Source organism: Artemia sp. Qi Xiang Cuo, chromosome 2 (assembly GCF_049724085.1).
Source record: "Artemia sp. Qi Xiang Cuo chromosome 2, ASM4972408v1, whole genome shotgun sequence".
In the NCBI taxonomy this organism is placed as follows: Eukaryota; Metazoa; Arthropoda; class Branchiopoda; order Anostraca; family Artemiidae; genus Artemia; species Artemia sp. Qi Xiang Cuo.
The window spans coordinates 77,998,849-78,025,622 of record NC_142795.1 but is presented as its reverse complement, the minus strand read 5'-3'; the positions used below and the strand labels follow the sequence as shown (position 1 = coordinate 78,025,622).

General features: G+C 34.3%; 1 protein-coding gene across 1 annotated transcript in view; it reads right to left on the bottom strand.

The window, feature by feature from the left end:
* Nucleotides 1-26,774, bottom strand: part of Sol1 (CUB domain-containing protein Sol1) — a 988,790-nt gene that overhangs the window by 174,993 nt on the left and 787,023 nt on the right. Inside the window, exons 10-11 of the mRNA XM_089107833.1 lie at nucleotides 22,474-22,660; nucleotides 15,826-15,855 (exon numbers count right to left, since the gene is read on the bottom strand). Of these exons, the coding sequence (XP_088963959.1) occupies nucleotides 15,826-15,855; nucleotides 22,474-22,660 (217 nt within the window). The remainder of the gene's footprint in view (nucleotides 1-15,825; nucleotides 15,856-22,473; nucleotides 22,661-26,774) is intronic.

Here is a 26,774-nt window from a genome sequence, read left to right as displayed (position 1 = left end):
TATTTTAATCTTAAATAAGTTTTTCAAAATATAAGAAAAAGAAAAAGTGGATTAATGTAACCACATTATTTACCCAGATTCTTACTGCTCCTCTTGTTATAAAGAAAATAATTGATAATTATTATTATGTGCTTTATATTGTTTCCACCGAATCTGGATAAACATTTTTTTTTCAATTTAATTTTTTTGTTAGATCAACCAGTTTTATGTTTCTATTATCGCAATTTTTAATAAAAACTATTTTCTCATTTTTTCTATTATTGCATGTCCTTAAGCATGAGTCTTTTTTCATATAAGAATAAATTCCCAGAAAAAAAAGAGATTTTATAAAACAGTGAAACATGCAATCCATTTTCCTGGTTTGCTTGCATCGCCAAAGCTATTCCTAGAGGCAAATTAAATATACTGAAGGATATATATGCAGAAATACGTTTAAAAATATGTAAATAAGATTTCTTCAAAAATTACAGGATTATATGCGAATTAAAAAAAAAAACGATATTTTTCTATTTCTGCTAAATAGCATAATATCTTTTACATCTTTAATGAATAACACCGAACCTGAGGGGAAATCCAAAATTCGATCATAATGCAAACACTGCGATACAGAACTTCAAAAATCATATTTTGCATGCGAACTCACAATAGACATAAGACGGCAGAAACACATATTTGTCACTTGTTTTTGGCCTGGGAGCTGCTAGAGCTCCACTGTAATCTAAATATACTGTGTAAGTTAAATAGGGCAGTTTTGACTACCTGGATGCTCGGAATATCTTTTGATCTAGCCAATACCCTTCTCGATATCCCCTGGAAGTTTTAAATTAATACCCTTGGAAGTGCCCAAAAACACTGCTGATGCAACCTTTTGACAACCTTGATGCACATAATATCTTTGGATTTTGCTTGACGTTCGCCTCAATACAACCAGAATGTCACAATTTAATACCCTTGGCTTTTCCTGAAATATCGCACAAGTATCCCTTTTCCATTGTAAAACCTATGGTTAAGCAATTGCTAATTTGTATTCTTTACTTCTTGGCCTCTTTACTTACTCCTTTACTCCTGGCCTCTTTTACTCCGTCGTTCCTTGGCCTCTAGGGTTTATGTCATCCTTAGAGGTATATTTTTTGGACCTGTTGACTATTTAAACAAAACAGCAATCGAAAAATTTGACCGAATGTTTTTTGACACCGGGGGGGGGGAGGATAAAAAAGATCAGGGAGGCGGATTGCCCTTCCATAGTTTTCGACTCTTAGACAAGAACTTGTGCACTAGAGGCAATAAAACTTTCAATTTTTTAATCGAATGAGCCCCCTTCTGAAGGTTTTACGACCACCCCTTCCATATAAAATAGCTCTGGGTAAATAATAATGCATTGACGACTTATGACTCCATACTACATGGGGACTTCTATCAATCCATCTTCCAATAAGGCCTTCAGAGTATTGTCTTGTATTAAATAAAAAAAAAGTTTTTTCAACTGACAGTAAGGAGCAACATTAAAGCTTCAAACGAACAGAAATTATTACGTATATGAAGCGGGTTGCCTCCTCCTCAAAACCACGTTCTTTACGCTAGAGTTTTTTTAGTACTTTTGACAAAAGCTTCTTATGGTTCCAATTAAACGAACATAGAGTTTCAGAAGCCGTTCTTAAAGGATTGGGGCAGTATTTAAACTTTAGCTTAAAGAGCGAGGTGTTGAGGAAGAGATAACCCCCTTCATATACTTAATAATTTCCGTTCATTTTAAGTTTTAATGTTGATCCTTATTTTCAGTTGAAAAAGCTGTTATCTCTCTCTCTCTCTCTCTTTTTTTTTTTAATTAAATTTCTGATCGCTTTTTTAAATAATCCCAGGAAATCTGGCCCCACCCCCACGGAAAACCCCTCCCCACGGATATATCCACTAGACAATTAAATCCCGGTGAAAATTTACCCAAGACAATTACCCTTAACAACTCCACGGGTATAATTGAGACGGAAAATAGAAAGCAAGAAATATAAAAAGAAATTTTGTATAGGAATTCTGGCAAATTTCCCCAGTGTATAATTTTCTTTAACAAGTTGACCCCCCTGGAAACCTCCCTCCTCATGGAATATTTCTCCCTGAAAAAAACATTAGAAAATTCGTCTTCCCACCCTAAAATATAGGCTATGCATGCTTCTCAATAACAAATACTATGCGTAGACAATGAATAACTTTTATAAATTAAAGACCTTTTCCCTGGGGTTGTGGGTGGGGGGTCATGTTATATCCAAAGGCATAGTTATTTGGTCTTTTAAATATGATGAACAAAATGGCTATCTCAAAATTTTAATCGGGCGATTTTTTTGTTTGGGGGGAAGGGGAAGGGGTGGGGAAAAGGGCCTAGCTGCCCTCCAATCTTTTTGGTCACTTAAAAAGGACAATAGAACTATTAATTTCCAATCGAATGAGCCCTATCACGATATTTTCAGACCACTGGATCGATACGATCTTCTTTAGGAAAAAAAAGAAACAAATAAACACACATCCGTGATCTTTCTTCTGGCAAAACTACAAAATTCCACATTTTAGTAGATAGAAGCTTGAAACCTCTACACTAGGGTTCTCTGCTACTCTGAATCTGATGGTGTGATTTTCATTAAGATTTGAATTTTAGGGGGCGTTTTCCCGTTTTTGAAAATAAGGCAAATTTTCTCAGGCTCGTAACTTTTGATGGGCAAGATCAAACTTGATGAAACTTATATATTTGAAATTAGCATAAAAATCCAAATCTTTTGATATATCTATTGATACAAAAATTTCGTTTTTTTAGAGTTTCGGTTACTATTGAGCCCAGTTGCTCCTTACTTACAGTTCGTTACCACGAACTGTTTGATTGTTGTACTTTTTCAAAGCATAAATGCTTTGAAAATCTTATATCTAAGTCTGCTGTAATCTAAACGTTTTGGGCAAGTTAAAGAAATGACAAAAAGATATATCTGCCTTTTATGCAAAGTGGCAATCTTAATATTCAAAATCTAACGTAAACCAAACTAGCACTAGCCAGTAGGAGGAGTGTGGGCTTATCAGAGGGCCATTGGCCGAATTTCCTGCTATATTTACATAGGTTGAAATAGCTGTGCAGTTTTGCTTTGAACAAGCTGCAACTTTTCTATATTTATACAAAAAGTTGGAAGTAGGGAGATGGGATTGGGGTAAATAAAAGAGACATGGGGAGGCTTTATGCCTTATATTACAAATTCAAAATCTTTACATGATTAAGTTTCAAACATCGTGTAGCATGCCTACTTTTCTGTAGAAAAAAAAAGTAAAATAAAGAAATAGCGAGGGAAATGTTGGGACCATGAGCCAGTTTTCCAGCTCTATTCATACTGAGTTAAATTCCTTTTATATTTCTGGTTCTCACAGCATAACAAGTGCTCATCTTTCTATTAAAATAGCTGTAATGAGAGAGGGAGGAAGATCAAGGTGTGACTGCTCCACTTTGCCTCTCTGATTATACTTATTGAAAATAGATACATTTTTTTCAAGAATTTTTTTGGCGTCTTTCTTTACACCAAAAACTTGACGACAGGAGACGCAGGAGGCTACTGTGGAGACCACTGGTCCGCTTTGCTTTTCAAATTATATTTGATTTTCAAATGCTTTTCAAATAGATTAAAAATCATTGCGTGATTTCGGTTCAAACAAGGTTAAACATGACTACCTTTCTAATGAAATTTGGTGGTGTTTTATGGTTTGAAAACCCAGACTACACCTCCAGTAACAGCTTGCTTTATCCCTGAGTCATGGTCCGAAGTTTCTTTTGTTTTTCTAATAAGAATTTACGAGGGAATTTGACAGCCCCTGAAAATAGTGAATCTCATGAACAAATTTTTTTACCAAATAACTATTAGATATGTTTACTTTGATCAAGCCCCTAAAGAACTATTGATCAGCGTTAAAAATGTGGGAGGATCTTTACAAGGAAGACGATTTCATGGGGGAAGGGACCTTGTTATGAATGGGGTGCCGGATTTCCCAGCATTATTTAAAAAAACGACCAGAAATTAAATAAAAACAAGTTTTTCCACTGAAAGTAAGGAGCAACATTAAAACTCAAAACGAACAGAAATTATTACGTATATGATTCGGTTCGCCCCCTAGTCAATACCTCGCTCTTTACGCAAAGGTTTCTTTTTAGTACTTTCATAAGAGCTATTTATTCTAATTAACGGCCTTTGTGATTAACGAGTCATTCTTAGAGAATTGATCTAAATTTGACTTTAGCGTAAAGAGCGAGGTATTGACGAGGGGGACTAGCCCCCTAATATGCATAATAAAAATATACGATTATAGAAGTTCATTACGTAAGATAATTCGTAAGTTACGTATATTTATTACTAATAAAAACATTCGTAAATAAAATTAAACAACTTTCGAGAAAGCCATTTAACCCAAAAAAGTCAAATTAATATGCAAATTTCGTTTTAATTATTCATGTACGGTGAGCCAAAATCAAAACCTGCATTAATTCAAAAACGTTCAGAGATTATATAAGAAAAACAAGTTTTTTTAATTGAAAGTAAGGAGCGACATTAAAACTTAAAACGAACAGAAATTAATCCGTATATGAAAAGGCTATCCCCTCCTCAATACCTCGCTCTTTACGCTAAAGTTTGACTCTGTCTTACACCTCTATTTTTTAAAACAACAAAAAACTAATTGTTGTTATTATGATAATTGTTTCAATTTATTGAACTTTGTTTCTGCTTTATTCTAGCTTATTGTTTTCCAAACAGGTGTTTCTAGAATACATATTTAATCTTTAGATCTTGGGCAAATTCTGCAAGAAATTCATCTTCCTTTTATACAAAGTTGTATTCTAATATTCAAAACCCTCACAGACAAAACTACCACTAGCCATTATTACCACAGAGAATAAATCTCTTCTGGAATCATTGATCTCTAATTGAGGATGTACAGAAAACGATACTATGTAGAAAGGATAAGTTTAAAAATAATTGTGCTTCCATGGCTAAGGAAAACATAATTACGCTGCAGAGCTACACTGCTGCTTTAATATTTTTTTTTGTTAATTCTTTTTATTTTTGTTGAACTTGATTAAGTCAGATAGGGTACAAGTTGTAAATCCAAAGTTCTCCGGGATAGAAAGTGAAATGGAGATGAAAAGTTTTTCTGAAGTTTGTGGAACTTATTAATCATTTCTTTTTCTTGTCATCTTGTCATTTGCACCAAACTTAGTGAGAAGTAAGAGCTTAGTGGGAAGTACGAGCATCTTGTTAGGTCTTTTTGGGTCGGATCCCTACTGGTTTTGGCAGGGGAAAAGGGCCGGAATAAGGGTCCTAAATTCTTATTATTAAAATATCATATAGAAGAGGTTTTCATGTCTCAGGTAAGCTTAATTAGAAATTAAAAGAAAGTGTCCTAGTTGTACATTTTGAGGTTGATATCTGACCCAACCACTATCGGGAGGATCTCTAAATTCTTATTATCAGAACATACAAAAAATAGGGATCTCAGACTTAAATCGAGATGGCAAAAGACGGCTATACCTAAACCTTGTGGGAAATAAGGTCTAGTGACTTAGCTACGTACTTTTTAGGTCTAGGCTCGATACGACCTTTGTGGAGGAAAGGAAGGGAAGAGATCCCCAAATTCTTGTCATCAGGGCACTTTCTAGAGGAGCTTGTCGTGCCTTAGTGATAGCCTAAATATTGCATCAGTTATGATCTTTGGGGATCAGGATCCAACCTGACCTTCGTAGGGAGGGGCCCTTAGCTTTTTGTCGTCAGAATATCTAGCAGAAGAGGCAATGATATATCTACAAAACTTGCACGGCAGTAAGAGCAAGTGTCTTCTTTATGCTTTTTGGGACTCCATATCTGTTCTAACCAATATAGAGGAGGATAAGCCAATTCTCGTTATCAAGATATACAACAAATAGACTTTAGAACACGGTCACCAGCTATAGTTTTACTATCGAGTATCTGTGCTTATTCCAACCTCAATAAATAAAGGCCAACATTTTCGGCATCTCCGTCTGTAGGAGTGACATAAAGGATCTTAATTAGAGTTGGTAAGGTTTAGTATCTAAAAATGTTGTTGCGGCTGTTGGGGGATCAAGTTTATTTTGTAAGACATTATTAATCGTGGCAACTCATAAGCGGAAACATTCTATTTATTTTCTACAAATAGATTATACGTAGTATAAAGAAAAGGAAATGTCACAGTTCAGCAAAAAAGTGACAAAAACAAGTCAAACAAGCGTCCCAAATTTGACAATAACATCAAAACTTAGACAGTCATTAAGCTTCAAAATATTCTTTCTAATTTTTGTCAGTGTCAAGAGGTAACCACGTATTTGATCAAATGTACGATTTCCAATTTCGAGTTCTATTCGCTGAAAAATTCTGCGTCAAATGGTGTGATCTCACATATCTCCTACTTTTAGTTTGGGTGCTATATCCCAACTGGAAACGACGCATACCGGACTAACATAGATGGCTGTCAAGTGGAAACCACGTATCCAGTGGCTTCTTCTAGATGGCATGAGATACCCCAAAGGGGAAATTGTTAACAGCAAGACAACAACAGCAAAATTAAAGTTAAGATAGTTCATTTTCCTATTGGATTGCTATTAAATTAACACCTTGTTAAGAATACGAGTTGATTATAGGGTGGTGAAAGCGGTGTATGGTGATGAGATGATTCTGGTGGCACCTTAAAGGATGGCGAATATGATGAATGGTGGCGAGATGTTTCTATTCAATATACAAAGCTCAATGTGCAGCGTCTGTCAAAATGATAAACTTTGGCAACTTCTTAGGGTGGCGGAGGTGGCATCCTTAACAGAGATGTTAAGGATGAGGAATATCGAGAAGATTTTCTTTTTTCTCAAAAAAATTTTAAGTTTTTTTTACTTCAATAACCATGAAGTGCTTCAAATAGGTAATCTCAGACAAGGAAAACCTCCTCTCAGATCATATGTCTGAATCTGCTTCAGAAAGTGAGAAGAGTATTCCGCTTAAAAATTTTTTTTTTGCCAATAAAAGCAAGTATAGAAAAAGAGTATAAAAGAGAAGTCAGGAAAAGGGGAAGGTTAAACTGAGGCAAGCAAAATCATGTTAAATACTTGTTTTTCAGACAAATCGAGGCATAAGTTTTCCAAAACCTTTTCAGATGAACAAAGAAAAATATCTTCGTGCATATTTTGGAGATTGGTAATGCAATCCGACAGGAAGATTGCTAGTGTATCTGTTGTCGTCGTGATCCTATTTCAGAGCGAACTCTGAAAGAAGAAACGAGAAGGAAGTACACTGTTAGACATTTTAGGCCCCTGATGCCTAAAACAAGAAAAAAGTTTAACTGAAATTCCTTTTTGCAACTCTAGATCTGGTTAAGTTTGCTTCAAGGAATATTGCTAAACAATGACCTGGGATTTTCTGAAAGAAACAGGAAAAAATCAGACCCTCCAGTAAGATACTCAGGATTGTCTATAAACATGCAATAAACTGGATCAACGGCTTACTTGCTATGTTCCCAGCAATCTTATTGTTCTGTGGCTAGGGAGTACAGCACCACACGGGCACACAGAGGTAATGTTGACTGGATTTTCTTGCAAATATGCTAGCTATAGTTTTAGAGTTTACGAGAATGTGACTAAGAATGGATGTTGCGAATCCTGGGAGCAGAAGAACCAAAACCTACAGTCAATTAAAACTTTCCTTTTGCGTTATATGAGAAAATTTGATAGTAGAGATACTGTCAAGACAGTAAGCTTGTCCTGTGACTTCTGCAGTGGTCAAAACTGAAATCACCAACTGCTTTGTGATTTCTGCAGTGCCAACATTATTTTCAGTTCTTCAATAATGTCAAAGCAGAAAGATAATTGAGTTAACTTCCCTTCTTTTGGGTCATTCGCCAATGACTCTAGACAGCACGTATTTTGTGGTTGAATACAATGTAAGATGAATCAGACTGTGTGCACCAAGTCAATGGATGACTCTACTCCAAACTGCAAGGACAAATCTAGCTCTCTATATCGTTTGGATACTAACGTTCAAATACATCGTAGACTGGGAGACAACTCATGATGCCATCAGCCCATCTGCCGTGCTGGACACAAACAAACGTAAAATTTCGCTTGTAAATTAAGGTCACTAAGGTTCACAAGATGCTCATCAGTTGTAAAATTTTACACTTATTTCACAGAAATAGATAAAAGGTAGATTATATTTGGCCACCAGGAAAAAGTACTAAAAGATCGCTTACGGTACGGAAATTCTTGTTTTGGAAGTGGACAAGAGAGACCTTTTGGCTCTTTGCAAGGAAAAGGTGGTTCCAAAGCCATTCCATCGTGACTACATTTTTTATTTTATTTTGAAGCGTGTAAAAGAGACACTTCTCGATACTAATGAAGACGAAGAAGTGGGAGAAAAAGAAAAATAATCTAAAGAATAGCCAATGGCTGAGTGATTTATAGTCTATAGTTTTTTGGGTAAAATCAGTTTAGCTGAATTGCATGTTTCCCTAGATATGTATTTTCCGCTTGACACTCTGCCTTAAGGCTATTAGGATTTTGTCAAGCGGAAGCAAAGTGTCTTTTTTTCTGTCAGAACTGGTTTAGTTGAGTTGTTTTGGTTCTTCCTATGAGATCCGCCATAAAAAGTTGGCTATCTTATGTAAAGGTTTCATATACACAACTACTAAAGAGAAAAAGATTTTTTTTCACCTCCTGAAAAATTTTTTAAAAGGGAGATACGTGGTTTCTGCTTGACCCCGACCACAGCTCATACGTAAATAAAGAAAATAAAATGCCAGTCTTCAGCAACAATGTGTCAAACACATGTCCCAAATTTGACCAAAACATCACATATTAGACAATGACTAAGTTTCAAAATAGTTTTTTAACATATGTATACCTAAAAAAAAACTGTTTTGGCTGGATATAGACGAATAACTGAAATTTAAAGTGTCAATTCATGAAGTTTTTAAAGAATCTAAAAAATGACTACATAAGACCATTTATAATGGTAAACGACCTCCTACAACAGAAAATTGAGAAGAAGGCTATTTTCCTTTTGAGGAAATTCAAGAAAAAATTAATCAAAGCAGCTAAATCCCGAAAATTTCATATTTTCTAATTCAGAATTCCCGCAGCAATTGAATATAGATTGCTCATTCATAAATAGCACTTAATCTGGAACTAAAATGATTATTGATCTTGGAGTACAATGGAGAAACCTGAACATTGTATCCCCTACATTTGATGAGGTTCTTAAAGAGATATTCAAAGAAATTGCAAAAGGAAATAGAGACTCTATCGTGGAAACACTACTGTTTAGAAAGCAACAGGCATGCAAAGCCACCAGATGAAGGAAAACGTCTTACTTTGGTGGCATTATTACAGACACGCACGCGGAAATTTGTTTCAGTGAGGTCACATTCTGACAAGGGGGTCAAATTGGCCAGAATAGCAAAATTTAAACGTTTTTGTTTGAAGATTAAAGAAATCTAATAAACACTACCAAATTCATGCAACTGCAGGCATGGGACCAGTGGGTAAGGCCCTACTTTGTAGTGTGCCTGCATCAACATATAGAAAACTGCTGTACATATATTCATGAAAATTCAAACTTTAGCGCAAAGAGCAAGGTGTTGAGGTGGAGCAACCCCCCTCATATACGTAATAATTCCTGTTCTAATTTGTAATTTTGTTCCTTAATTTCAGTTAAAAAACTTGTTTTTTTTTATTTTAATTTTTAATCGTTTTTTAAATTATGCTAGGAAGTCTGGCTACGCCTCTACGGAAAAATCCCTCCTCCTGACCAATTTATCCTCTAGACGAGTGGTTATAAAATTGTGGTACGCGTACCCCTTGAGGATACGCAAAAATTTTCAGGGGGTACACGGCCAGCAAACAAAAACAACAAAACAACCCTTTAACTCTATGACTGGTAATTTTATTTATATTTTAGCTACAGTTTACTTAGTAGGCTTATCGGTAACTGAGAAGGGGTACCTACAATGTTTTTGGGTAAAAAGGGGTACAGTGTCCAAATAAGTTTGAGAACCCCTTCTCTAGACAATTCAATCCTGGTAAAAATTTACCCAGGACACTGACTCTTAACATCTCCACGCGTAAAATTGAATCGACAAACAGAAAGCAAGACGTAAGAAGAATCTCGTAAAGGAATTCTGACGAGTTTCACCAGTGTAAAATTTTCCTTGAAAAATTCACCCCCTGAAAACTTCCCTCCCCCCACAAATTGTCCCCGTGGAATATCCTACCTGTAGAATATTCGTTCCCCTCACCCGAAAAATGTATGCATACTTCCCAACTGCAGATACTATACGCAAACAATGGGAAAATTTTGTAACTTAAACACCTTTCCCCAGGGGCTGTGGTGGGTCACGATATCTTCAAAGGTATATCTATTCAGCCTTTCAATTATGACGAATAAAATGGCTATCTCAGAATTTCGATCGGACGATTTTTAGATTTTTAAATAAAAAGGGCCGAGGGAGGGGGCCTAGTTGCCAACCAATTGTTTGGGTTACTTAGGGCACTACAATTTCTAATTTCCGTTTAAATGAACCTTCTCCCGATATTCTAGGACCACTGGGTTGATGCGTTCACTCCTGGAAAAAAAACAAGAAAAAAACGATAAATAAACATGTATCCGTGATCTTTCTTATGGCAATAAATACAAAATTCCACATTATCAAACAGTTCGTGGCAACGAACTGTAAGTAAGGAGTGACCCAGCTCAATGGTAACCGAAACTCTAAAAAACGGAATTTTGATACCAATAGATGCATCAAAAGAATCAGATTTTAATTCTGATATCAAACATACAAGTTTCATCAAGTTCAATTTTACCTATCAAAAGTTATGCGCCTGAGAAAATTTGGCTGATTTTCGGAAAAAGGAGGAAAGACCCCCTAAAATGTAAAAGAACCTTAATGAAAATCACACCATCATATTCAGCGTATCAGAGAACCCTACTGTAGAGGTTTCAAGCTCCTATCTACAAAAATGTGGAATTTTATATTTTTTGCCAGAAGAACAATCACGGATGCGTGTTTATTTGTTTTTTTGTTTTTTTTCCCCCAGGGGTGATCGTATCGACCCAGTGGTCTTAGAATATCGTGGGATGGCTCATTGGAACGGAAATTAAAATTTCTAGTGCTCTTTTTAAGTGACCAAAAAATGGAGGGCAGCTAGGTCCCCTCCCACACTAATTTTTTTCCCAAAGTCACCCGATCAAAATTTTGAGATAGCCATTTTGTTCAGCATGGTCGAAAATATTATAACTATGTCTTTTAGAATGACTTAATCTCTCGAAGCCCCCAGGGGGAGGGCTGAAAGTTGTGAACTTTTACCCAATGTTAACATATAGTATTGGTTATTGGGACCCGGCTCAATGGTAACCGAAACTCTAGAAAACGGTATTTTGATACAAATAGATACATCAAAAGAATCAGATTTTAATGCTGATATGAAATATGTAAGTTTCATCTAGTTTAATCTTACCAATCAAAAGTCACGCGCCTTAGAAAATTTGGTTGATTTTTGAGAAAAGGTGGAAAGATCCCGTAAAAGTTATAGAACCTTAATGAAAATCACACCATCTTATTCAACGTATCAGAGAACCCTACTGTAGAGGCTTCAAGTTCCTATCAACAAAAATGTGGAATTTTGCATTTTTTGCCAGAAGAAAGATCCCGGGTGCGTGTTTATTTTTTTCCCCAGGGGTGATCGTATCGACCCAGTGGTCCTAGAATATCGCGGGAGGGCTCAATGGAATGAAAATTAAAAGTTCTAGTGCCCTTTTTAAGTAACCGAAAAAATGGAGGGCAACTAGGCCCCCTCCCACGCTCATTGTTTTCCCAAAGTCACCTGATCAAAATTTTGAGATAGCCATTTTGTTCAGCATGTTCGAAAATATTGTAAGTATGTCTTTTAGGGTGACTTAATCCCCCGAAGTTCTCGGGAGGAGGGCCGAAAGTTATGAACTTTACCCAATGTTAACATATAGTATTGGTTATTGGGAAGTATACAGTACAGAGGTTTTCAGGGGAAATTTTTCCTGGTAGTTGGGGGGGGAGGGGTGGTCGGGCAGGGACGTCCGCAGGGGGGGGCCTCCGGGCCCGGTCCCCCTAAATCTCACGATTTTTTCATTTTCCCATAATTTTCTGATTTTTCTCACAGAATAATGGGTTTGAAGGATTTGGCCCCCCCCCGAAACAAATTGGCCCCCCCCGAAACAAATTTCTGCGTACGTGCCTGGGGTCGGGGGTTATGTAGGAGGATCTTTCCATGAAGGAAGTTTTCATGGGGGAAGGGACATTGCTATAAAGGGGACACCGGACTTCCCATCATTATTTAAAAAAGATCAGAAATTAAATATAAAAAAATCAAGATCTTTAGCTGCAATAACAAAAACATCAAAACTTTAAGTGAGGACATTATATAACAGCAAGTGTTTGTTTTATCCCTTAGTCAATGGCTCGTTCTCTAAACAAAATATGTTTTAGCACTTTATTATGATATATTTATTAGAATTACCGGCCTTTGTGATTAATAAGCCATTTATAAATAATTGGAACAAAATTCGAACTTTCACTCAAAGAGAAAGGTATTGACTTGGGGGTGAAACCCCTAATATATGTATTAAAAATATACGTATATAGAAGTTCGTTACGTAAGTTAATTCGTAAGTTACGTATATTTATTACTAATAAAAACGTTCGTAAATAAAATGAAACAAGTTTCGAGAAAGCCATTTAACCAAATAAAAGTAAATTAATATGAAAATTTTGCTTTAATTATTCATGTACTGTGAGCCAAGATCAAAACCTGCATTTATTCAAAAACGTTCAAAAATTAAATAAAAAAAAAACGCCTTCTTAACGCCTTGCTCTTTACGCTAAAGTTTGACTTTCTCACAACTCTATTTTTTTAAACAATAAAAAACTTTAACGTAAAGAGGGAGGCGTTGAGGAGGGGACAGCCCCTTTCATATACGGAATAATTTCTGTTCGTTTTAAGTTTTAATGTCGCTCCTTATTTTCAGTTAAAAAAAATTGTTTTTTTTATTTAATTGCAGATAGGAGCTTGAGACCTCTGCAATTGGGCTGTCTGATACGCATAAATTTGATGGTGTGATTTTCATTAGGAAGACTTTTAGGGGGTGTTTTCCCCTTGTTTTGAAAATCAGGCATAATTTTATCAGGTTCGTAACATTTGATGAGTAAGACTTAACTTAATGAAGATTATATATTTGGAATCAACATAAAAACCCAATTCTTTTGATATATCTATTGGTATCAAAGCTCCGTGTTTTAGAATTTCGGCTACTATTGAGCCGGGTTGCTCCTTACTTACAGTTTGTTACCACGAACTGTTTGATATTAATTATGCTGTTCTTGGAAGTGACGTTACTAGTTATTACTAATGAATGAGGAGTTAAGTAGGGTTGTATCGTATATCCCCGTTCAAACGTATTATTTTGATGGACATTATCCTAAGGAACACAGCAAAGACTATAATGTATTACAGGTAATTACTTGGCTAAAAAAAACAAACAAAAAAAACTGTCTTCCTAATTTAGTAACTGAAATAAATGAGCACTTGAACATTCAGTCAGTCACCTAGGACAAAACAGTATATCCAATCATAATGAAGGATTTAAAGGAGATTGGAACTTCATGGGATAGGATAAAGACTGATGCTTTGAATAGATCGTGATGAAGGAAGAATAAAAGCAGCTGTCTTGGTATGAGTGACTTGGTGCAGCAGCAAGTCGTCACTAGCAGCAACAATATAAGAATTCAATTTAACCATTTTCTCAAGGAAGTGTTTTGATGGGTTTTTTTTATTGTTTTTCCCCTAAAACTATGAGGTTTTTATTTGCATAGATTTGTGTTATTATTTCGTCTTCAAAAGTCGTCTTCAAAATTGAAGGGATGTGCATGTAAAATTTCGGTATACATATATATATATATATATATATATATATATATATATATATATATATATATATATATATATATATATATATATATATATATATATATATATATATACATATACGCAAAATATAAACTAAAGTAAGGAAAGTTTTATATATTATACATAACGCAACACAACAGAAACGTAAAAACATCACAACAATTATTCCTATTAAACAGACAAGTATGCAAGTGAGAGGGGGCACCAGTTGTATGAATTTCTTCAAATCCTGATATGTTGGTTGAAATTGGCTTTCTATTTTACAGCACAAAGAAAAATTTTATCATCTGTTGTGAATGCAACCGTAGCAATGTCTGGTGGAATAACACGGGTCAGAAATCGTTGCACTGCTGGTGCATATCTTACAGGTGAGCTCAGGGGGCGGAGAGAAGGGGAGTAAAGATATGATGCCAAGGCAATGGGACCTGTGGCAGGAACGAGAGACTGGCCATGCGACTACATCCAGACGTGCAGCTTCTGGGTCGATAGGTGTCAATGGTACGAAAAGCAGTAATACCGTTATGAACACAGTTTTAAGTCCCTCTGCTTGATTCATATGATTATATTAAAGAAGCCTGAGCTGTTACAAACGAAAAAAAGGAATGCCTTTCAGGAATGGAGTCTTTGATCAAAGTGATTCAAATGGTATTATTTTACGAATTCAAAATTTAAAATAAAACATAAAAATTCAAAATACATTTTTTTTCTTATTTGACACTAGTAAGTGAACAAGAAAGATTAGTTTCAGTCATTACAAATGTCGTAATACTGTCCGTATTTCATATCAACAACATTCAGCTATTTCTTCAGATGAAAAAAGGAGATAAAACTTATTTCACATGCACGAGAATACTTCTAAGTATTTTGAAAATCGAATAAAACACAGCGACATCAAATGAACAAACCAGTCAACCTTGCTGCATCTAAAAAGGTGGCGTTTTGTCTAATTTGACTCTTTTTTTAAAGGGCCTGCAACGACTTAAGAAGTACCGCAGCTGGTTAAATCGCCAAAAATTTCGATATTAAAAGATAAAAAGACCAAACACACCTATGGTACCTGCAGCTGCAATAAAGCTTCTGTTCACTCGTATAATGTAACGTTTATTTATTCCAGGTGTCAAATTACGCACTATCATTTATTTACAGACTGAAAATGAAAAAAGGGTCACATTGATACCTTATCTACTGGTGATAGCCTAAGAATATAACAAAAAAGATAATGAAAAAAAAACTGGCCAGCTTTAACGGAAAGCAGGTCGTCCTCGTCTGGGGTGGGAGGACGTCATAAAGAAATATTTAAAGGAAATGGGAACTTCGTGGGTGGGTGCAAAAAGGGAGGCTTTGAACAGATTGAGGTGGACGAGGAGCGTGCATAGCTGTGTTGGCCTCAGGCGGCTTGGTGCTGCAGTGAGTTGTTAGTATTAGTAGTAGTAGTAGTTTAGCTAAAAAAATAAAAAATAACCATTCAGCAGCTAGCATCCATGCAGGCACGTACATATAAGTATTTTTTAGGGGAAATAATAAACAAAGACTACAATAGAAGCAAAAGGGGTGAATTATATACACACACACACTATATATATATATATATATATATATATATATATATATATATATATATATATATATATATATATATATATATATATATATATATATATATATATATATATATATATATAACGTGTAAGATATTACGGCATTTATTCGAAAACATAGAATAGTAGCTTTGAATTATTATAAAGTATAATGGGCTTAAATTTTTATCGTCACAATTACTTAAGGTAGCTTAAGCAAAAGAAATTTTAAAGCCTTACCTGAATTGTTGCCAAGTTGGAAAATTATGCCTAAAAAAGACATAAGGATTCTTAATGACATCAATAGGAAAAGGATTGTAAAGTAAAGATTAAAGAAGTAATGGAAGGCTGCGCAATTAGTTATGCTGGCAAGTGATACTTGAGGCCTTAGATGATGTGCAATTTGCTCATGCTAATTGCACACCCTCTTTTGTGTACATTAGCCCACGATTAAACCGTACTAAAAAAAAATTGCAATATTTTTACCAGCAAACGTAAAATGGTAAGACTGTCATTAAAAATTGTTAGCAATGTTCTCCAATATGACTTTATTGGAAAAAATTGCTGGTAGACCATAAGCTAGGTTCAAAAATCGGAAGCGAAAAATTCACCTTGAAAACACCTTCCGGTAAGCCTTTGGTTTTTGTTTAAGTTTTTCATTTTATTTGTTTATTTGTTAAATTTTAAACATTATGTTTAGCCTTTATTTAAGTCGTATCTGTTCAAGCCAGATTTTTACGTTCCTGGAAAGCCCTGTGTTTTCATGAATTTTTATCAGCATTTTCTTTTACATTTATGTTTCCGTACAAAATTGTTGGCTAACGGCTAGCGACAATTGGATTGGCAAACACAATCCTTTAGTAGGGGAAATTGGCCTGAAAGTAGTAGCAGATAGTTTGGAATTTTAGAATATGAATTTTCAAGAGGATTAGCTACACATTGGAACATGTCAAATATAATATAATATTTAATATTATATTATATAATATTTTGATAAAATTTGCTAAAAATTTAATATTTTGATATTAAATTATTTGATATTAAATCAAATTTAATTATTTGATATTAAATCAAATTTAATTATTTGATATTAAATCAAAAATTATTTGATATTAATTTGATATTAAATTATTTGATATTAAAGATTTAATATTTGATATTAAAATATTTTGATATTTAGATTTGCCAAAATATAATATTTTGATAAAATTTGCAGCGCGCACATGAAATGCACGTGAGTATCTAACAGTCGCTTCAAACAATTTTTGGAACATGGGCTATTTGTCTTCTAAATTGTTTGGGAAAAAGTGAGAATTAAGAAAAAAATTCTATGGTAGAAAAAATACCTTCCCAAAAATTTCTCCCAAGTTCCTTGAAAATTATTTAAAATTCAAATCCAATGAAGATGAGCAACATAGAGACAAAAATAGTAAGTGTTTAGCTCGTCCATGTTCTCAACTACGTAAAGGGACCGATAATTGCGAGGTACAAAACCCGGTCAAAGCTATCTGGAAAGTTGAAGGGTTCGTCAATTGCATGGGCCCAAGACAAAAAGGGGCCTATTGTCTTTTTTTTCGGAAATGTATATCATAGACTATATTGAAATAGTTTTATTTCGTGTTCCTCATAAGAATGTTTTAATAGCTTTTCCAGGTTTTCTACTTAAAAAACTTATATGTTAAATTTAACTTACAATTTTAGCCAAAATTTGAAAAAAAATCAGTTGAATGTTCGATTAGCTGCCGTTTTGTGCTTTATTTCTTTAAAGAAAAATGAAATGAACTGGCAATAAAATGCGCTGTTTGCCTATTAACTTTAAAAAAAGTCGCACATAGACATAGGATTGGCAATACTGGGGAAAAAAACGAGCCTATTAAGGGAATTTGTGTCAAGACTTCTCCATAAGATCCCCTCTGAAAGGTGTTTTCAATGTACACTTATAATAATGAAAACATTCGTAATAACGATGACATTAATAATCAAAGGTAACAAAACTAACATGAACAATAGTAGCTACAGACATATTGGGGGACATATCTGGAGGGTGGAAGGTTCCAGTAATGCATTTCTCTTATATAAATAATAACATTCTGAAAAAAAGATGACTCAATAAGCAATCCTTGCATTGTATAATAGCGATTATAAAAAGTGCTATTTAGAAATATCCAGTTTTGCATATATTCACGTAACTTTTCTCACATAACTGCATGTATTCGTATAACTTGTGATTTGGTTATCTTCTGATAGACTAATTAACATTTTCTTCAATATCAAAAGTAAAGATAATATATGTCTAAAACTTAGTAATAGCATGATAGCGAAACTAAATAAAATCAATGATGATAACGGCAAAATGGAAAATAATTATTTCAGTCCTTATATACCTAATATTTTTTCAATAACTTCATTATATATTCTGGTGTTGTGATTTTTCTTGTGAGCACCGTTTTACTTTCAAATTTTTCTAAAACTATAATTTTTAGTGGCTGTTTTTGATTTTCACGTACTTTAAAAATATTACTGAAATCATTTAAATAGTTTAGTAAATAGCATATTAGCACAACAACAACATCAATTAAACATCACAACAACAATAGACAAAAAAAAAATCATTGCAGCACACAGCCACCTAAGGCAAATAAAGCAGCACAAGGATGACTTTGTTTCTTTGCTTTGTTTAATTGATGGTTGTCATCAAGTTAACCTTATATTTTCTCCTAAACATAATTGTCTTTTTGGTAGTTTTTTTTTATCGTTTCCTTCGCCGCTTCTTCATGCAAAAATATCGAAAAATTATAATTTTTTAGGCAATGCTTTTTAACTATATTTATTTTCCTACGAGAAATAGAGTGTACTGGTGATAAATGCTCAAACACTTTCGTTTGTTTTACTGGCATGAAATTTCATACAAGAAAAAAAAAAATCACGTTCTGTGTTCTCTTTCCTAGTTCAGAATTTGACAAAAAAAAAAAAAAAAAAAAAAAAAAAAAAAAAAAAAAAAATAAATACAGAATAGGTTAAAAGAGGCGGGGTTGTTTAGTTCCCCTATCTGACACAAACTTAAGGAATGATACAATTGGACTAAGAAAATATGTTACAGAAATGAAAAACAATTAAATTCAAGAACATCTCTTAACTTATAGCTTGTGAGCTGTAAGTTATCATACAGCTTGTAAGCTATATAATAGCAGTAATAGAAAGCTACTACTAAAAAATAGAGTTCTTTTCCGGGATACTCGTCAATCCTTCTCCTTAAGTTTTAATTAAATAAAAAAAACAAGTTTTTTAAACTGAAAGTAAGGAGCGACATTAAAACTTAAAACGAACAGAAATTATTCCGGCTGTCCCCTCCTCAACGCCTCGCTCTTTACGCTAAAGTTTTTTATTGTTTTAAAAAATAGAGTTGTGTGACAGATTCCAACTTTAGCGTAAAGAGCTAGGCATTGAGGAGGGGATAGCCCCTTTCATATACGGAATAATTTCTGTTCGTTTCAAGTTTTAATGTCGCTCCTTACTTTCAGTTTAAAAAACTTGTTTTTTTTAATTTAATTTCTGATCGTTTTTTAGTTAATGCAGCTTTTATTTTGGCTCACTGTCATTGAATAAGTAAATAAAATTTGCATAAAAATTTTACTCTTCTTTTGCTAAATGGCTGTCTCTAAATTTGGTTCTGAAGTAATTTACAAATTAACTTACGTAGCGAACTTCTATATTCGTATATTTTTCTTCTGGCAAAAAATGCAGATATAGTTGCAGATTTTTGCAGATATGAGCTTGAAATCTATGTAATAGGGTTTTCTGATACGCTGAATCTGATGGTGGGATTTTTATTAAAAATCCTTCACTTGTAGAGGGTGTTTTCTCCCTTTTTAAAAAATCAGGTAAATTTTCTCAGGCTCGTAGCCTTTGATGAGTAATACTAAACTTAATGAAATTTATATATCTAGAACCAACATTATAAGCCCATTCTTTTGATACATTTATTGACATCAAAATTCCGTTTTTAAAATTTTCGCTTACTATTGTGCCGTATCGCTTGTTTTTTTTTTTTTTTTTTTTATTACGTTTATGTTATTACGTATATGTGGGGATTGTCCCCTTAGGGAATACCACGCTCGTTACGTTAAAATCTAAAAAAAAATTTAATTAAAAAACCCCTAAATAACAAAGGCCGGTTAATTAGAATAGAGGACTATTTTCAAAGCACTAAAATAACTATATCGTAAAAAGCGATGTATTGACTTCGGGGAGAATCCCCTGGTATAAATTATAGTTTCTGTTTATTTTAAATTCTAAGGTTGCTTCTTACTTTCAGTCGAAAAAACTTGTTTGCTTTTAAATTTATTTTCTGATCGTTTTTTAAATAATGCTTGGAAATCCGGCGCACCCTTCATAGAAATGTCCCTTACCCCAAAGAAACATCCTCCACGGAAATATTCTCCCAAGTAACCCCCTCCTATAGCCCCCCCTCCCCACCAGAAAAAAATCCTTCCTGAAAATGTCTGTATACTTCCCGATAACCAATACAATATGTAAGCAATGGGCAAAGTTCATATCTTGCAGCCCTTCCCCTGGGAACTCTGGGGGATTAAGTCATCCTAAAAGACATATTTATTACATTTTTGACTATGCTGAATAAAATGGCTATCTCAAAATTTTAATTGGGTGACTTTGAGAAAAAAAAGAGAATGGGAGGGGGCCTTGTTGCCCTCCATTTTTTTGATCGTGATCTTTCTTCGAGCAAAAAATACAAATGTCCACCTTTTTGCAGATAGGAGCTTGAAACTTCTTTAATAGGGTTCTCTGATAAGCTGAATGTGATGGTGTAATTTTCTTTAAAGTTAATTAAAAATGCAAAATTCCATATTTTTGCAGATAGGAGTTTGAAGCTTCTTTAATAATGTTCGTTGATAAGCTGAATCTGATGGTGTGAATTTCGTTAAAATTAATTAAAAAAATTTGCAATTAAAACAATATTTTATTGTCTAAAAAAATTCAGTTGTGAGAAAATCAAACTTTAGCGTAAAGAGCGAGGTGTTGAGGAGGGGACAGCCCCTTTCATATACGGAATAATTTCTGTTCGTTTTAAGTTTTAACGTCGTTCCTTACTTTCAGTTAAAAAAACTTTTTTTTTTTATTTCATTTGTGAACGTTTTTTAGTTAATGCAGGTTTTGATTTTGGCTCACCGTGCATGAATAATTAAAACGAAATTTGCATATTAATTTTACTTTTATTTGGTTAAATGGCTTTCTCGAAACTTGTTTAATTTTCTTTACGAACGTTTTTATTAGTAATAAATATACGTAACTTACGAATTAACTTACGTAACCAACTTCTATATTCATATATTTTTAATGAATATATTAGGGGGTTCGCCCCCTAGTCAATACCTAGCTCTTTAAGCTAAAGTTCAAATTTTGTTCCAATTCTTTGAAAATGACCGCTTAATCACAAAGGCCGTTAATTAGAATAAATAGATGTTATGAAAGTACTCAAAAATCTTTGGCTTAAAGAGCGAGGCATTGACTAGAAGGTGAACCCAATCATATAGCTAATATTTTTTTGTTCGTTTTAAGTTTTGATGTTGCTCCTTACTTTCAGTTGAAAAACTTTTTTTTTATATTTAATTTCTGATTTTTTTAAAATAATGATGGGAAATCCGGCGCCCCCTTCATAGCAATGTCCCTGCCCCCATGAACACATCCTTCATGAAAAGATCCTCCCATATAACCCCCGACCCCCCCCCCCCCCCCTACCAGAAAAAATTCCCCCTGAAAACGTCTGTATACTTCCCAATAACCAATACTATATATTAACATTGGGTAAAGTTCATAACTTTCAGCCCTCCCCCTGGGGGCTTCGAGGGATTAAGTCATCCTAAAAGACATATTTATAATATTTTCGACAATGCTGAACAAAATAGCTATCTCAAAATTTTGATCGGGTGACTTTGGGAAAAAAATGAGCGTGGGAGGGGGCCTAGTTGCCCTCCATTTTTTTTGGTCACTTAAAAAGGGCACTAGAACTTCTAATTTCCGTTCCAATGAGCCCTCCCACGATATTCTAGGACCACTGGGTCGATTCGATCACCCCTGGGAAAAAAAACACAACAAAAAAACAAATAAACACGCATCCGTGATCTTTCTTCTGGCAAAAAATGGAAAATTCCACATTTTTGTAGATAGGAGCTTGAAACCTCTACAGTAGGGTTCTCTGATACACTGAATATGATGGTGTGATTTTCATTAAGGTTCTATAACTTTTAAGGGGTCTTTCCTCCTTTTTTCGAAAATCAGCCAAATTTTCTCAGGCGAGTAACTTTTGATAGGTAAAATTAAACTTGATGAAACTTATATATTTGAAATCAAAATTAAAATGTGATTCTTTTGATGTATCTATTGGTATCAAAATTCTGTTTTTTAGAGTTTCGGTTACCATTGAGCCGGGTCGCTCCTTACTTACAGTTCGTTACCACGAACTGTTTGATTTCCTTATTTGGCTTAGGTTAATTCTTCTTCCTTTTTCTGACAGACCTTTTCTTCTCTTCCCCACTTTTTATTATAAATACATCTTGGAACTTTAATATTGATGCTTTGTCCTGATTTGTGTATGGTAATGGCATTTCATTGTGTTAAAGGTCATACGCCATGTGGGAAATAGAGTGAAATTTGGTGCCACTGTAATTTTTAACATTTTTTTATTTAATTTTTTGTACTATATTTTTAAATTATATTTTAGTTTCTAAGCCTTGAGACGGTTGTACAAGCAAGCTCTTCCTCCGAAATGAATTTTTGCACCAGCACTATTCATAATACTCACATAATGATAAGACAAGCGAAAGACTCCTTCACTCCGAGGAAGTTTTTCGAATAGAATATGAAACTTACTCTGGGGAATCTCCATGGGGATGGTATAAATTAAAATCGGTGAATATTATTTGAACTCTCTGTCTGCCTACACCTCTGAATTCATATCTACAGTGAAGACCTGCTGGATATATCCCTCCATAATTCGGTGAAGTAAACGTTCCATTCTTTGCAATATCACTCACAAATGTTTGATCACACGCTGAGGCTGAAAAGAAAACAGGGCTATTAAAGAGACAATTTATAAACATTCTAAAATCCCTGGAGACAACTGAAATTAAACGAGCAACCGTAAAAATACACTGACTTTTAATAAAAAGTATATATGGCTTTTTGTTCTTTTTTTAACGGTGAAAACTGAGTCTTGAAAAGAAAAAAATATCTCTTTTTCATATCCAGAAATAAAAATGGATGACAATGGACCTTATGTAATAAGAAGGCTTTTGAAACCTCTTCCCCTTTAAAGTATTGAAGAATACGGTTAATTATCAAAAACCTTATCTCATTCGCAAAAGAATTTTCAAACACAAGTTAATGTGAGGCAAAGCTATTGAATTCAGAACTAAAAATATATATATTCATTATTTAAAATTGAACCACATTAAGCACATTTCCTAAACGTTTGATTTTGACGATCCATGCGCTGCTATGTGCCTGATATGTTGAACATCAATTATGACACACTTAAAAGCATAATCTGAGGAACACCATTCGGTGTATTGCAATTCCAATCCCCAAGCTTCCCATCGTTTCAGAAGTAAGCTAGCATCTTTATCCCACAATAGCTCGAAATATATAATATTTTTCGACTTCAAGATTCAAAATAATCACACTATATCTTTGATCCAAGTGAAAATATTTAAAGTGGCAGTTTGGCTCCATGGCTTTGGGAAGAAGTGAGCAAGGTTGAAATTTCGCTTTGAATTTTTTTTTTTTTGAAAACCTGAAAAGCAGTAAAAGTTTGTTTTTTCTGACCAAAAGGTTACTCTTTTTAGCATTTAAGCCTCTTGCTATGTTTCGTCCATAACTCTTTCAGTCTTTGGCTTCTCGACCTTTGCGTTGTTTAGCATCAATTGCATATATCAGAAGCTACCATTCGGATCGTCATTTTATCGACTTTTCCTTCAACCTGAACAGGATCAAAAAAAAAAAAAAAAAATCTTTTTAACTGAAAGTAAGGAGCAATATTAAAACTTAAAACGAACAGAAATTATTCCACACACGTGGGGGCTGCCCTCTCCATCAAGACTTCGCTCTTCATGCTAAATCGTTTAAGTAATTGTTTAAGAAGATAAGATGAGATGGGATGGGTTTCATTTTCAACTAATAATTACATCATACTTAACTGGTATTTACCATATTTTTTAAATAACATTATAAACCAAACGTTTAAGGACTAAAGATCCTTATTCCATTTAAACTTTGAGGACTTAAACAAAAGTCATTCTAAAGGAACTGGGACAAAAAGTCAAAACTTAGCGTAAAGAGTGAAGTATTGAGGAGGGGACAGCCCCCTCATAATCAAAATAATTTCTGTTCGTTTTAGGTTTTAATGTTGCTCTTACTTACAGTTAATTTTTTTTTTTATCTAATTTCTAATCGTTTTTCAAATGATTCTGGGAAATCCGCCTCCTCCCTGCAAGGAAAATTTCCACCCTAAAAACTTCCTCGATGAAAAATTACTCCCTAATAAATTCCTGTTCGCAGAAAAATGTCCCCCGGACATTTCCATCGTCGTTGAAAAATTCTTCCAGAAAATATTTTGCTGAATATTCCGCCTGAAAAATTCTTCCTACTTTCATTCGCGAAAACACTTGTTTTTTAATTTAATTTCTGATAGTTTTTCAAATCATGCCAAACATTTCTATGGAAAATTTTTCCTGAAAATCATCCCCAACGGAAAATTTTCCGAACAATTCCTCCATGGAGGATTTCTCCTGCGAAAATCTCCAAATGTAAAAGTGAATCACCAAAGAGAAAGCGAGACAAATGAAAAAAAAATTCTCTCATGTGAAATTTCTCACGGGAAACTCTCCCCCAGAAACTTGCCTCCTCACGGAAGAGTCTCCCGGTGAACACCCCCCCCCCCGAAAAATATCAGTGGGAGGTCATATAATCCCCCTCAGGCATGATTACTGGATGTTTCAACTGGTGTTGAACAAAATGGCTGTCTCAAAATTTTGATCGGATGACTTCGCAGAAAAAGAGTCTTGGAGGGGAGGGGGTAGGTGCCCTACAATATTTTTGGTTACGCAAAAAGAGCCCTAGAACCTTTGATTCAGATTAGGATGAGCCCTTTCCCGATCTTCTAGGACCATTGGTTCGATACGATCACCCCTGGGAAAAAAAACAAACAAACAAAACAGACAAAAAAACACGCATCCTTTTGGCAAAAAATACAAATTTCCACATTAAGAAAATTTAAACCTCAAGATAAGAGCTTGAAACCTCTTCAGCAGGGTTTTCTAATGCGCTGACTCTGATGGTGAGACTTTCATCAAGATTCCTTGACTTTTAGGTGGCGCTTTCTTCCTTTTTTTTTTTTAAACCAAGCAAATTTTCCTGGCTCGCAGCCTTTGATGGGTAAAATTAAACTTAATGAATTTTGTATATTTAGAATTAGCATAAAAGGCCAATTCTTTTGATATATCTATTATTATGAGAAAATTCCATTTTTTAGAATTCCGGTTCCAATTGGACTGAGTCGCTTCTTAATTGCATTTCCTTACCACAAACTGTTTGAAATAATATAATAGATATGGTGATTTCCTTTCAAATAAGTTCTCTCCCCACCTTCTACGGCCAATTGTTGCATACAATCAGTCCTGGGAATAGAGAGAAGGATAAAAAATGTATTCGCAAAAATATACTCGATATACTGGTTATCGTTTTTGTAGAGGAAGAGCTTTTCTTTTCGGTTAAGACTGAGCGAAATCGTGATAAAAATCTAAAATTGATCAAGTTTTATTTGAACATTAAAGATAAAGAATTTAAAAAGAAAAGTGCGGAAGATATAATAATAGTCATTGAAGGAAAACTTGAAAAAAGCTCTAACTAAAGGCTTATTTGGAATTACAAATCGAAAGGCTTGAATGAAATCTTATAAATATTTTATGATCAGGCACATACACAAGAGGGGCATTCAGACTTTTGCCCCCCCCGCTATTAAGAAACGTCTTGACATTCTTAGAGTTTTCAACAGTTTTTCATATTTCCAATTTGATTCGTCTGTTTCTGGAATTTTTACCCAGATTATCTTTCTCTCCGAATCCTGAATTCGAGTCCCTCTCTCGAAACAAAACACTTCGCTTCTCGGCCTATGATGCATTAAAAAGTAGCATGATACTTCTGATTTAGGATTCTGTATCTGAATATAAATTTTGGTCATATTCGTCCTCTTCTTGTAGTTTGGTCCTCCATTTATTTCCATTACTCACACTCAATGAGAAGATTAACTATTCTGCCGGGAAAATGATTTTTCATGTGATATAATAAAAAAGGAATAACGCATATACAATTTTTCTTCATTGCATAAGTCTTGCGCAACTCCTCCAATTGGGGGGAGTTGCAAAACTCCTGCTTTACAAATGCTTTAAAATTTTTCGGGAAAAGGATTTTTCATCTGCTAACGTCTAAACAATTTTACTTTAATTGCACAAGTCTTGCAAAGCCTGATTTTGATTCAAGACAGAAGAAATGGAAAATTGAGGTGAAAAATGATCTAGAATGATGTGAAGAAATTGAATATTGCAACGAAGAAGGAAGTTGAATGAGCATTAGTTTTATGTAATTTGGGGACACATTACCGTGTACATACATTGAGTCCTCAATGATCCATGTCGGAGTAAGCCACCGACAAATTGGCTGGGAAGTTTCCAAATAAAAAAGATCTTTATCTAGCCATTACAAATTCAAAATAAATTCTTTTGTTTACTCTTTGTATCTGAAGATGACAATTCCTGAAGGTTGTACTAATAGATCTTAGGATTTGCCCAATTAAGGTGTTAATAGCACAAACTTAAAAAAGTGGTTCCATTTCTGACACTTGCATATCATTTCAACATAATCGGAAGTATGCTGAATTCAAAGAGTTAAAACCATCCTAAAATTGTCTTTCTGCTTCTGGTGGTTTGTGCATTCGTTTGTTTAATGTAAGCAAAACCCTTATTAAATAAGTAAGTAAGCAGGTACTCGGCTGAATCAAACAATTTGTGGTAACGAACTGTAAGTAAGGAGCGACCCGGCTCAATAGTAACCGAAACTCTAAAAAACGGAATTTCGATACCAATAGATATATCAAAAGAATGAGCTTTTGTACTGAT